The sequence below is a fragment of the Artibeus jamaicensis genome, unplaced genomic scaffold (genome assembly GCF_021234435.1).
Source record: "Artibeus jamaicensis isolate MK-2021 breed Jamaican fruit bat unplaced genomic scaffold, CSHL_Jam_final contig_354, whole genome shotgun sequence".
NCBI lineage: Eukaryota > Metazoa > Chordata > Mammalia > Chiroptera > Phyllostomidae > Artibeus > Artibeus jamaicensis.
In genome coordinates, this window is record NW_026521803.1 from 35592569 (window position 1) to 35606389 (window position 13821).

Here is a 13821-nt window from a genome sequence, read left to right on the forward strand (position 1 = left end):
TAAGGGGAGTGCTCCGACGTGTGTGCATGTGTGCACCTACGCAATAATCATAATTAACCAGGGGAGGGTAGAATGGAGTGTGGGTGAAAGGAGTCCTTGCACTTTCAGGCAATGCATCTGGCAGGCTCCACACTGCTGGGTGCTCAGCCCAGGCTCTCTGATGCAGGCAAAGAGGGCAGTGGGTGTTGGGTGGCTCTGAAAGCTAGAGGCTGGATGGGGGATCTTTGCCCCATCCAGTGCACTAAGTACACTAAGAGAAAGCCCTTCCCTCACTGTCATTGCTATTGGTCCAGGCAAGACAGAGTCTGGCTTTGCAGAAAGCTCCGCCTCCGCCAAGACAGAATACCAATTGGAACAAAAGATTTGGAAACAAATTTAGTAAAGATCTTTTGTAACCATCTTGTTGATCATTGAGTCTTATATGTACTGGTTAGAGTCAAGCTCTTGGACCCAAGTCCCGCCCAGGTCTGTCTACTACTATGGGATATGGGATGTTGAGCATGCTGCTTTGTCTTGCCAGGCCTCAGGTCTTCTGTGCAAAACAGAGGGTATAATAGTCCCTCAGTCAGAGCACAAGAATTAAGTGAAGTGACAACGCAAGTAAAGGGCTGTCTAAGCCTACTCCTAGGACCCTAAGTCGCACTGCTGTTCTCTAAAGAAATTGGAGCACTTGGAAAATAAATAGATCATTTCCCACATTCTCGTCTATATGTGTAACTCCCCTTTACCCTCCTGGAAGGAAGGAAGAGCAAAGTAGCCCATTCCTCATACTGCAGCACTTTATAATCTGTAGTGTTTATCTCTACAAGCCTATCTCAAAGGTCCCTCTTGATAACACGACCATCCTGTGTGGTCAAGGCAGCAGGTCTCACATTCTACTAGACCTGGGGAGTATCTATTGCTTCCTCTCTCTCTCTCCCCCCCCCTCCTTCATCTCTACCCACACACACACATGCTGCCATTTTCACAAAACCTTACTGGGTGAATCCCAGCAGGTGAGACTATTTCCCAAATAAAGAAGGTGATTAAACCAAGAGGACATGTGTCCTTTGTGACCTGCACAAATGTTGCGAAAGGGCGGCACTACCAGTGGCAGAGTCCCCTTGGTGACAGTAACAGTTCCTAAGCAGATAAAATCAACGCTGTCCACATAAATGAATTTTTTTTGCCACAATTAAAAAATAAAACTCAGAAAAAATGGGCCTTTTCCAACATAAAACCACTTCACAAAAATAGTTTACTGAGACTTATGACCAAAATGTTAATGAAAATCAATAATATTCTTAAGGAAAGTAGGCATTTAAATAAAAAAATAAAGGACATGCATAAACAACACATTGAATGTTAAGGTACAGATAATTTTACAACGTGAAGAGTTTAACTTGATTAATGTCAGGGAAGCCAATTCTAACAGTCATATCAGCATAAAATGGAACTTTTAAACACCAAGCCAGCCAATTCCGTGTATGAAGCACATTCCCTTACGTACGTGCAGGACACTGACGTTAATATAAAAACTTGCCAGATTAGTCGCGTTATATGCGTCCACCACTTAAATGTTATTGAGTCACCATAATTCAAATCAGACTTTAAGATCTCGAAGGGCATTACCTGTAAGATAAGAAGGACCAGGAAATAGAAGTTGGCTGCTCTCTTAAACTGCTCAAACAAATTCATCGGTAGGAAGGTAAACGCGTTGTACTTGTAGGTTTTGATTGCATTGCTCTGTTGGAAAAAAATGGAAAAAGCCATTCTAAATCATGCCACACATGTATCACAGTGTATACCCATCTGCAAAAAGCACTGAGTCCTGTGGCCAACAGTGACATTTGTCTCTGGGAAAGACATTGAGATTTCTTTTAAGCTTTTAATTCTAACCAGGCCTCACAACGACTTAAGACACCTTGGAGTCTTGAGTCAGAATCAGGAGCAAGAAGCAGACATACCACCCAGAAGTATGACAAGTCCAACTGTGACCAGATGGGCCCTGCCACGTCCTTGACCACTTACAGCTCACAGCCTCTTAGTGAACGGGACACAGGGAGATGTAGACATGAGCGGCAAAGCAGGAAAGGAAAGGGGCGCTTTCACTTAAGGGAGGGTGGAGGCTGCCATGTAAGAAGGAGTACAAGACATTGCTGTGGACTGAACTGTGTGCCCCAAGATGTGCTCAAGTCCCACCCCCGACAGCTGGGGGTGCTGTCTTCTTTGGAAATGGGGTCTCTGCCTGCGTAATCAAGTTACAATGAGGTCAGCCTGGATTAAGGTGGGCCCTGATGCAGTGACCGCTGTCCTTCAGAACAGGGGAAACTGGACACAGAGAGAAGTCCAGGGGAAGACTGAGGAGGAGGTGACAGCAATGCTCCTACAAGCCAAGGAACGGCGAGGACTGTCCGTCAGCACCAGGGGCCCGGCAGGTGCTGGGAGCCGACTCTTCCTCCCATCCACCAGAAGGAGCCAATGCCTTCCTTTCAGACTCTGGCCCCTTACAAACTCATCGTAGTAAGACAACACATTTTTGTTGTTTGTAACCACTCAGTCTATGGCACTTTGGTACAGCAGTCCTACCAAACTAATACACATACTATTAGAGCCCACACTTAACGGCTGTTCTTTATCATATTACACAGGTAATCAGCGTTTTTGATCATTGAAAATAATCTTTGAAACCTCTGAACTGATCTCAGGCAGTGGCGGGGTGGATAAGTTCTTAAGATTCCTCTCAGTCTTGGCCGGGTGGCTCATTTGGTTGGAGTGTCGTCCCATACACCAAAAGTTTGCAGGTTCGATCCCCAGTTGGGCCGCATATGGGAAGCAACCCATTGATGTTTCCATGTTTTGATCAACGTTTCTTCTCTCTTTCTTACATCAATAAACATATCCTCAGGTGAGGATTAAAAAAGGGAAAGATTCCTTCCAGTTTTTTCTTACTTTCAAACACAAGGTGTTTGTGATATTTTGGTATATTCTTTCACATTTTAATGAGAGTTTTGCAAAAACATAGGGCAATTTGCAATCTGCATAATTTATTTCGTTTTCATTGGAGCCACCCCTTTCCAGCCTCGGGGCTCAGTCACACTGACAGTGGCAACATTCCAAACAACTCACAGTGATTGTCCGTGGCCCCAGGCCAGGGGCTATCTGGACGCAGGTGTCACAAGCAGCTAGTAAGCACGCTGGCCATTGGGCAAAGCTGGCTTTTGGCACTGATAACACGGGCAGTTAAACTCAACTTACCGCATATTTACTCTCCTTAATACAAAAGAACTTGGTGTTCACAAAATGAGGCTGTTCATGGAAGCTTCGATCATTTGCTTTGACTTGCCATGTACACTCTTAAAAAAGAAAGAAGAAAAAGTCCGTTAAGTAGATAATTAGCATGATGTTTTGAGAGGAACTGTGTCCTTCCCGGATTCACGCTAAAATCCTAACCCCCACCCCTGCCTCACAATATGACCTAATTTGGAAATAAGGTCACAGCAGATGGAAACGATTTAGGATGAGGTCATTAGGATGGAACTTGACCACAGTGACTAATATCCTTATAAAGAAATAAATCTGGAGAGAGATACACGGAGAGGGACGATGGTATGAACTCACAGGGGAAAGACCTACTACAAACCAAGGAGAGAGGCTTGGAACAGATCCATCCCTCACAGCCCTTGGAAGGAATGAACATCGTCAGTCCCTTGAACTTGGACTTCTAGCCTCCAGAACAAGACACAGGAACTTTCAGCTGTTTAAGTCCCCCGGTGTGTGGTGCTTTGTTACAGCAGTTCCAGCAACACCAGTGGGCACATTGTCACTTGCCCACAGAACAGCAGAATTCTAAAAGAGCAGTCCTTGTTTAATTGGGGCCCCGGCAAACATCCCACAGCTCCGGAAGGTCACAGCTAAATTATTTTGTCAAACTCATTTACTTGTCTTTAACAACCCAGTTTATGGTACTTGGTAACGGCAGTCCTAGGGGAACTCATGTGTAGCATTTATAACCCATTCAATATTTAGTGCATGAATAAATCAAAGAAAAACGGCATCACTGATGAGTTCAGCAGTTGAGAGCCCCAATCAGACATCCGTGCGCTGCGGTGCTTTATCCTGATCCCCAGTACCCACCTCCCGTACAAGTTCATTTCACATATTTCACGTCACATCCACCATTCAGTCACCATGTCTAAATTCCAGGGCGCTTCAGAACGTCCCCGGCTTCTCTGCTGCTGGGGGGTAATCTCTCGCCCAACGGGTGTTTCTTATAACACTCTCCCCACCCTATACTAACTCTTTCTACCCCGATTCTCCTTAGGGGTAGTTTTTGCCCCAGTTATTGAAAGACGTTGTCTCCTGGTTTAAGAAAACAATTCTCGACTCCGTGGAAGCCTCTTGCAGCCACACACCCTCTTTTCCTCCTTTCGCCCTTCAGCCGACCACATTCGTAACATCTGAGCTCATCACCCTCTTGTTTGGTAAACAAGAGTCCCGAACATTTAACATCGGCCAGCTTTGGCTTAAGATCTTTCCCATATGGGGTCAATGTGTGTTCAAAACATGTAAATATTGCTACACAGCACTCAGAGGGTTCCCACGGGCAGCAAGCACTTCACTCATCGCCATGTGGGAAGAGGAAGTAAGCTTGGCCCGGCCCCGAGCCCGCCATGGCTGCTTCTGAATTTTGCTCACAGACATGCCGACAAACCAGCAAGCTGCATTAATTGGTACAGACTTTAGCAAATCAGAACAGCGAAAAGGTCAAAAGTTTAGAGTCAAAAAGAAAGAAAGAAACAAACAAACAGGAAAAAGGGTAAAGGACGTGACTAGACAGTTCATACCCAGGGACATTCAAATGGCTCTCAAATGTGTGAAAAGATACTCAAGTGCATCAAAAAAAAGAAGCGCAGTTTCTTCAGTGGGGCCCGGCTTTCATCCCATAGCGGGGGAACATCAGCTAAGAGTGAAGAAGTGGACGACATGCTGAGCTGAAGACAGTGGAGAAACAGGGCCTCGTAGGCGGCCTCTGCGAGAGCCTTCGAACAGGTCTGTGGAACGCTAACCCCACCCACACTGACCGAGCAGGCCCGCGTCCAGAGGTTTACCCCCCAAGGGCATATACTCACGCCCAGGGGAAGAGGCAGAGCTCAGGACCGGCGACTCAGCACAGCCCTGTGCATCAGAAACAACCTAAACATGACCATGAGCAGCTAAATGAACGTCTATGCAATATGCAAAAAAGGAGGCAGCTTCATGTGTAGCGATAGGGAAGATTCCCACGTTATACAGAATGACAAAGGCCGAGGGGTCCACTGTACTGGGCGTTCAGCCATGTGACACACAGAATTAATGCATGGCAGGAACGCATATGTGACATCCACTTACACATGTGTGCTCATGTGTATGTGTATCTATGGGTATACAAGAGCCCATCTGTAAGTCTTCTTTGCACATGTAAGTGCCTGTGTGTCTCTGGGAGGACATGGGAGAAACTGGTAACAGCATCGAAACACATGTTCACTTAACGATTTGTGAAACTATGTGTTTGTATTCTGTGCACTTTTCAGAATTTAAACATGTAGTAGAAAATAAAAATAAATAAATCAAGAAGAGACCAGCCAAAAAGAAAGGTGACGATAGAAGGATGCTGACGGCAGCGAGAAGCACGCACACGTGAACAAGAGAAGCTGGGATGCGGCAGTGAGCAGAGCCCAGGTCTCCGTGGAGCCTGTGGCCGGTCCTGGCTGGGGAGGCATCAGGTTGGGGGCGGGGGCATTATGGAGAGAAGTGTGCCTTGTCTGCTCTTCGCCCTGGCACCGGGAGGGTTCTGCCCTTCCCCAGGCACCGACACATACCGGCCACTGTGCTGTACATGTGCTGGGTCCTTCCACTGTGACCTGGGCCCAGAACAGCCAACAGGCCACAGGGTAGGACAGAAAGTGAGACTTAACAGGTGATACAGTCAGCCCTGCCCGGGAAAGGGGGTGGAACTCATCCTCCTGGAGCTAAGCACTGAGTCTTCCTGGATTCTCCCCATGCTCACAGTCTCTGAACCGTGCAGATGGGGACAGCGCAGGTCAGCTGTGATAGCAGCACCAATGGGGCAGTGCTTCTGGAAGTGAGGTGTGCAGACCAGCAGCAGCACCAGAGGACTTGTGCAAAACGCCTGCTGTCAGGCACCACTTGCAGACCCAGCAGGTCGGGAACTCTGGGTGCTACCCCGGTGTGAGGGGCAGAGAAGGGTGAGTGAGGGAGTGTGTGTAGGGCCTTGAGTTTCCTGAAGCACGAGGTGGCTCAAAGTGGGCACCTTCGGGAAGGCAGTGAAGGCTCGATCGGCTTTTGGGAAAACAGAAAAGGATAGACTGAAAGTGAAGCAAAAGGCCAAACGCTGTGCTTGCCTTTGACAGAGAGGAAAAAAAAGGAAAAAAGAACGCCCCTCGTTCCCGGCCCTTTCCACACAAAGTACGGACAAATCGCATCACCCGAGATCTGGTTAGCAATGCAGAATCTCGGGCCACACCCAGAATCAGCATCTCCCCAGGATTTCAGATGGGGTCCTGTGCATGCTGGCTGTGGGGTGCGCCACTCCGGACCCCAGTGGAATCCCCAGGGGTTTTCTATTTAATTACATCTCAGTGCTGAGTTACTGAGAGGGAGAGAGAGAGGGAAAGAGAGAGAGAGAGACTTCCTCGGGTGACTTCTACCATTAAAAACCGACGTTAGAGATGCAGGCTCCAAGCAGCAGTAAGAACAACAGCCGTCATGTCAGGTCCCCATGAGTGAAAGCTCCTCTTTTAAGGCTGGGTCGCAAGTGGCACTACTCAGAAGCGAGTTCTAGAGAACCAGGGGGCACAGTCTCCCCGCCCCTCCCCCATTACAAGTCACTCAGTCCAGGAAGGCCACCCCCACCCTCCACCCTTAATTTTACAAGCTGCCAGTTGCTGTGATGTTGTTAAGGCTGAGGTGGTGACAGGCAGGCCCTTGACGGCCAACTGGAGAAAGAAATGAAGTAGTCAGAGCGGAATTTCCACGTTAGGTGTGTGTCAAAACCAGAAATCTAGCGGCGTGGCAAACATCACTCCTCAGGATGTGCTCCGAGGATTTCCTAGGATTCACACACTTCAAAGGACTCGCTTAATCTGTTTTCTGATTCCAGAGAAAGTAAGATCCCTAGATGCTCAGAGATCCACGCCCTTAACTGTGGATTCCTCCCTGAAGTGGGCACTTCCACTGGGTTTACAGCTGCACGTGTTCTGTTGACAACACATTCAGTCTGAAGTCACATGAGGACACGTCCTCCCGGTGTCCTGAGGCTCATGTGGTAACTGGTGACTCTGTCAAACCTTAGTGATGGGACAGTCCATCCAAAATACTGTCAACCAATGATGATTTCACCCCTACCCAAAGCTCTGAGTTGGAAAAGACTTTTAAAGAAATGCAGTTTTATGTTTTCAAGTACAGAGAGCAACCCAACCCAGGCAAGAAGAAAGGACCTTGGGGACTACATAGTATTATTTAGCTTTAAAAAGAAAATTGAAGGGAATATGTAACAGTGAAGCTTTTGTGTGAATCATCTCTGGTTCCAAGGTAGAGAATCGGCATCTGATATGCAGAATCAGTTCTCATACACAGCAGTCCATGTCCTTGCCAACCTGACAAGCAGGAGATGTGCTGGTGAATGTCTGTGCTGTGTGTGTGTGTGTGTGTGTGTGTGTGTGTGTGTGAAGGGAGGATGTGAGAGAATATGGAAGAGAGGGGGCAGTAGGTACCATGGAGAAGGCTTCTGTCCCGAAGCTCTGACCTGGACTCTCCCTTTCCCTAAGAATATGCTACCCACATGGATACCACAAAACCCCAAAGTCGATCAACTACCCTAAGGACTGAATTCTAGAAAAAAAGCTCAGTGCCACCTATTACAATGTGGTATCACAACATCAAATTCTGTCACTTCCCAGGGGCAGGCTGCACCATCCTGGCTCATTTCTACTACTTCATCCTATATTTCCAGTTGCCGGCTAACCAGCAACGCAGGCGGATGTCCCATAAATATCTCAGACTGGTCAGGTTCACAACAACAACCCCCTCCTTGACCTGCGGAGGGGCTCCGCCCCCACCAGCACTCATCCCCACAAATGTCTCCGTTATCCACGGAGGCAGAAAGCGCTGTCCCGAGGCAGCCGCAACACTATCTCCCATCCTGCAACGTGACCTCGTTACTCTCTCATCAAGAAGTGGCATCTAATTTCCCTTCCCTTGAATCAGGGCTGGCCTCAGTGCCTCCTGTAACCAAGAGAATGCAGTGCCAGTCATGCTGCCTGAGTTCTGCAAGTGGCCTCTGCTTTGATCTCTTGGGACAATGGTCCTTCTTTGGACACTCCCACTGCAGCCCAGCACCATGGTAAGGGAAGCCCAGGACACTTGAGGGTGCTCCCATCTGAAGACCCAGGTGAGCCTTTTGAGTTATCCAGCTCCGGTACGGGACATAGGAGTGAAGGAGCTTCCAGAGGAACCCAGGCCCCAGGGGTTTGCGACACCTCAGTTGTTCAGGTCTCCATGGCTGGGGTCCCAGACATCTTAGAGCAGAAATAAACTGTCTCTGTTCCTGATGGAATCAGTGAATGCCATGAAATAGTCATTCTATGCCAATGACTTCAGAGCGATTTTTTTAAATGCAGCAATATCTTCTGGGGTGCCTTAACCAGAAATTACTCCTCAGCCCTCCTTTGCCCTTGACCCTCAGATCTGATGGGACATGTGAATGTCAAATCCTTAACAAACATCCTGATGCATCCCCCTTTCTCCATCCCGGCCATGATGGTTCAGGTCCTCACCACTTTTTCCTTAGAGCATCATCTGCTCCCTTCTCCCCACTGCTACCAACACAGGATTTCTAAAATAAATTCATGTACCCAACAAATATTTATCCAGAGCCCATCGTGTGCTCTGTGTGGGACAGACACGGCCTCGATTCTCACAAAACCAAGTCTGGTGGGGGAGAGCTTCACGTCACACAGCCATTCAAGGACATTATCGTAAAAGTGCTTGGCGAGTGCAGGTAAGTGCAAGGGGCTCTGGGGTCTTACAACAAGGGGTCTGCCCCAGGCTGGGGCTGGGAGTGGGGTTGGGGGTGGGGGTTGGACAAGTATCTCTAAGGAAGCAAAATGCTTATGCGGAGACCTGGCAAGTGAGCAGGAGCCAGTCACAGGGGAGGGGCTGCCGTAGGCACTGGGTGGGAAGCCCTGGGGAAGGAAAAGGCTTGCCAAGAACCAGGAACTGAGGTAGGACGGGGTGGACGGTGCACTGTGAATAAGGCCACGAGCTACAGGCAGCCAGCCAGTCGGGAGAGGAAGACAGGACCAAGTCACATGGGCTGAGCAGCCAAGCGAGGAGCTGGAACCAGCCTCCAAGTGCACTGGAGGCCTCTCCCTGATGAAGGCTGGGCCGCGAGCAGTGAGCGTGCTGCAGAGAGGCCGTAGTGGGAGGCGGCCACCGCACACTGCCCCGTGCTGTTTTCCCAGATGCTTTACTGCCCCATAAGCCTGCAGGAGAGTGACCAACCTCTTCATCTAGGCCCTAAAACTGACTTGTGGTTCCCGAGTCTCAGTTCCTTGAGCCACCATGCTGCCTCAGTGTGAATGCTCTGCTCCTGAGACCCCTGGGCCGCTTTACCTGTCACACTCCAAACTCAGCCAGGTGTCCTCACCTCCAGGAAGCCTTCCTCGACCAGGGGAGGCCACAGAAGATCTGCCCTGGCTTCCCACCCACGTCCCTGTTGAAGTGTTCCACGCCTTCAATCACACATGCCCACCCACAGCCCGGTGTCCTGACCACAGCCCGGCCCTCAGAGCGCTAGCAGATTAATTGGATAACGGACAATAAGAAAACTACTCGCTTTGTTTTTAAATTCCCCTGTGATAGGGGTGAAAATGTGAGTGAACACACACTCAGCCTCTTTTCATACCACCCTCGTTCCCCCAGGCTTACTTGCAGTTCCTCCACGGGCCCTGTCACCTTTCCCCCCACCACAGAGTCCCTGTAAGTGGTCCCCTATTCTGGGTACTTGTGCCCCTCCCCTTCCCTAATTAAGTCCTTTCCACAAGGAAGCCTTTCCTATTCTCGCTCCGGAGCAGACTCCATCTATCCAAAGACCAAACCGCTGCAGGAGCGAGGCTCTTTCTGCTTCCACTCTGTCCCTTGAGTCGGAGATGTGCATGGCGGACTTTTCCACAAATACAGCTTTCTGCCACCCCTGTTTGAAGAGACTTGTGCCTTGACTGCCTTATGCTGAACTATCCAAGACCCGGTCAAAGATTTTATCTGACAAATCACCAGGCATAGGGAAGCCCAAGGGTCAGCAGAAGTGCCCACTGTCCTGCAAACAGAGAGAAGCCAAACTAGTGGGAAAGGCAGGTAAGATGGCAGAGGCAGGAATGACACTAAATCAGCAACATTTTCCTCAATGTGTGGGCAAAGTCACTGCTGGGCAAACGAACTTCAAACTCCATTTGTCTCTTCATCCACTCATAGCACTTGGATTTGGGGAGAGAAGGATCCATTGAGCAGAATTACTGCTGCAGCTTCAGCCTGGGGATGCCCGGGAGAATGGGACTACCCAAAAGGGAAGTAGAGGGGCCAAAAAGGTTTGATGATTGAAAAATGAGATAGATGAGGGGTGAGGGTAGACACGTTAGGTTTGTTGTGAAAGATGTGAAGGGGGGAACTGGTATGTGGGGGGCGTGATAATAGTTAATATTCACTGAGTACTTTCTTAAAGCCAGTCTAAGTCCTTTATACCTATTTTCTGATTTAATACTCACAGCCACCCAGTATAACATTAACTAATAATATGCCCATCTTATAGATGCGGACACTGAGGCACAGAGAGAAACAGCCCTGTCCTCAAGGTCATACAACCAGAAAGAGGTGAAGCCAAGACTGAAGGCCACAGCCTGAACCCGGGGACCTCACTCTTCACCATCACGCATGTTGTGTCTCAGAGTCACACAAAAAGGTGTGGTACCTGAAGCAGATTAAAGGGATTGGCCTGCCAAAGGAAGGCCTGCAGTGAGAGAACAGAGCACAAACGGAAATGTGAACATTTTAAAATGGGGAGCAGAGGAGAAATAGGAGTGTAACAGGGGTCCCCTTCCAAGGAGGTCAGTGTTTCCTGGAGGAGAGGTGTTAAAAGGTCAAGCACGTCAGAGAAAACAGAGGTCGGGAGAAGGTGGTTGATAAAAGGCTCACTGGACTTGACACTGGGTTCTTGGTGACCTTTAAGAAAATGTTATTCAGCCATGGTGAGGTAGCTCAGTTGTTTAGAGCATCGTCCTCATATGCCAAGGCTGTGGGTTCAATCCCTGGTCAGGGCACACACAAGATTCAACCAGTGAATGCATAAGTAAGTGGAACAACCTCTCTCTCTCTGTCTCTCTCTCTCTCTCTGTCTCTTTCACACACATACACACATTAATTGAAAAAATAAGAAAAGAAAAGTGTTATCCATAGAGCAGCAGGCAGCTCATGGAGGGGAAGAAGCCAAGAGGACAGGAGAGCCTGAGGTGACCAGACCCCAGCCCGAGGCAGAAAGCATATTCAGGTAAGAATTTGCTGTGGACGGGGAAGCGGTGGGTGTATCTGTAAGCCAGGCAGAGCGAGGGAATGGGACAGTTCATTAATAAAGCAGCTGAGAAGGCGGGAGAGGTGTGCATCCCAACCTGGGCTCAGAAGAAAGAGCCCGTTTGCACCAACCGGGAACCCCCTCCAGAGCACTCCGGATTCTTCCCAGGACCTCATCCCTAGGCTGGTTCCTCACTGGCACAGACTTACCCAAGGAGCTGACCTAGTGACACCAAGATGGTAAACTAAGAAAACCAACCAACCAGGCAAGGAATTTAAGGATGCTGTGACTGAATGGACTTAAACTGGTTTCTTTCAAGCCAAAACTTCTTGGACCCTTGTATGCCAATGGACAACCTTAAATTCCGTGACAAAGATAAAGAATTCTGAGTTTCTGGTCATGGGCACCACAGAATCTTTGTGTCCTGAAGCATTCGGTGGGACTAGTGTTTCCCAGGATGCGCTTTAGGAAATAAACACTCTTCTGTTCTAGTGTGTTCCCCATGCGAAGAGAATGTTCAGCCCACAGCGTGGACAACATCCCCACCCAGTCCTGCCAGTCCTTGCTCAGAGTAAGCGAAAGGTAAAGTTCCCCAGTCACATCTGTGGGCTTATCTCTTCCTCCACAGCACATGGGAACAGCGTGTTGGCACTTATTCTTTAGTCTCACAGCACTCCACGAATGTCCTCCAACCAAAAAGCAGTCTCGACGGGTCTCTCAAAACACTTGCTTAACACTAAAAGCTCGGTTGGGCTCGGGCACGTTTCAGAAAAGGAGAATCCATGCTCTGCCCTAAGACGACCCTGTTAGAGAAATGGACGCGGGTCCTTCTCTGCCACAGTGGACACTGACCCTGGTGTTACTTGGCCTGACAGCACTTCACGGAGCGACTCACGCTCTGGTGTCCTGAAAAACCGAATTCATGGAAGAAAAGTGTCCTTCATGTAAAATGTGAAGACAGAGAGATGATGGTTGAAAGGTCAGAGTGACACTGACTTTAATGGGGAAAATGCCACCCTGACTGGTGTGCCTTAGATAGTTGGGCATCGTCCCACAGACCAAAAGGTTGCGAGTTTGATTCTTGGTCAGGGCAACTGATTGATGTTTCTCCTTCACATCAGTGTCTCTCTCTCTTTCTCTCTCCCTCCCTTCCCCTGTCTCTAAAAATAAATAAGTTGAATCATTTTTTTTAAGATTTTATTTATTTATCTTTAGAGGGGAAGGGGGGGGAGGAGAGAGGGAGAGAAACATCAATGTATGGTTGCCTTTTGTGCATCCCCTGCTGGGAACTGGCCTGCAGGGAACCGGCCTGCAACCCAGACATGTGCCCTGACTGGGAATCGAACCGCGATCGTGTGGTTCGCAGGCCCGTACTCAATCCATTGAGCTACACCAGCCAAGGCTGAATCATTTTTTTTTAATTGGGAAAATGCCCAAGTGAGAATATGGGGAGAAAAAAAAATGTGGAAAGAGGGATTTAGAGGAAGAGGGAGAGAGAAAGGAGGGGAGGGTGGGGGGTGGGGCTCCAGGCAGAAGTAGGGCGGGAGGGGAGAGGGTTAGCACGTACCGAATGTCCTCTGTGTAGTTGGGAAGGGCAGATGGAGGTGTTAGGACAATATGTTTAGAAGTCACAAGCAAAGTCATTTGACAGGGGTTTTGAGAAATGAGAACCACTGAATTCTTCTAGAAAGATAAGCCACTATCAGAGAAAAGACTATGAAGGGAGCAGATCAAGCCTGAGCGCCCTAGGGGGCTGCATCCTGAGGGTAGAAATTGATAAGAAATGTGATCTGCCAACCAAGCCCTCAGGAAAGAGCCCTGAGCACCAGAATGGGGAGACAGAGTTGGAAAAGAACAGAGGTGAGAGTTGCCACACACTACGTGCTTGTGTGACATTTCTGCAGGCACCCGGCCCTAGCCCCTTTGCTGTGTCCTTAGCCACACATCTGATAGAGTGACACAAGCAACGACAACCAGGCTCACCCTTCGCCCCACTGGGCCACCTCTCTGCTAGCTCATCAGATAGCTGCATACGGTAGAGATTCCAAGATTGCCATATGAAACTTAGTGCAGAGGGAAAGGAATGGGGAAGAAACCCAGTCTGCATTATTTGGGCAGTCAGCTAGAACTCCTTGCGAGCCTGTCAGTGCGCAAGATCTGGTCTGGACCTGTTTGGACAGGGGCCACATTCCTGTTCAGATTGGCAGCCATTCCACTTT

The 13821-nt window shown here is 48.9% G+C and overlaps 1 protein-coding gene across 1 annotated transcript in view; it reads right to left on the reverse strand.

Annotated features, from left to right (window-relative positions):
* Positions 1–13821, reverse strand: part of ATP8B1 (ATPase phospholipid transporting 8B1) — a 112092-nt gene that overhangs the window by 40750 nt on the left and 57521 nt on the right. Inside the window, exons 3-4 of the mRNA XM_037151978.2 lie at positions 3238–3335; positions 1612–1725 (exon numbers count right to left, since the gene is read on the reverse strand). Of these exons, the coding sequence (XP_037007873.2) occupies positions 1612–1725; positions 3238–3335 (212 nt within the window). The remainder of the gene's footprint in view (positions 1–1611; positions 1726–3237; positions 3336–13821) is intronic.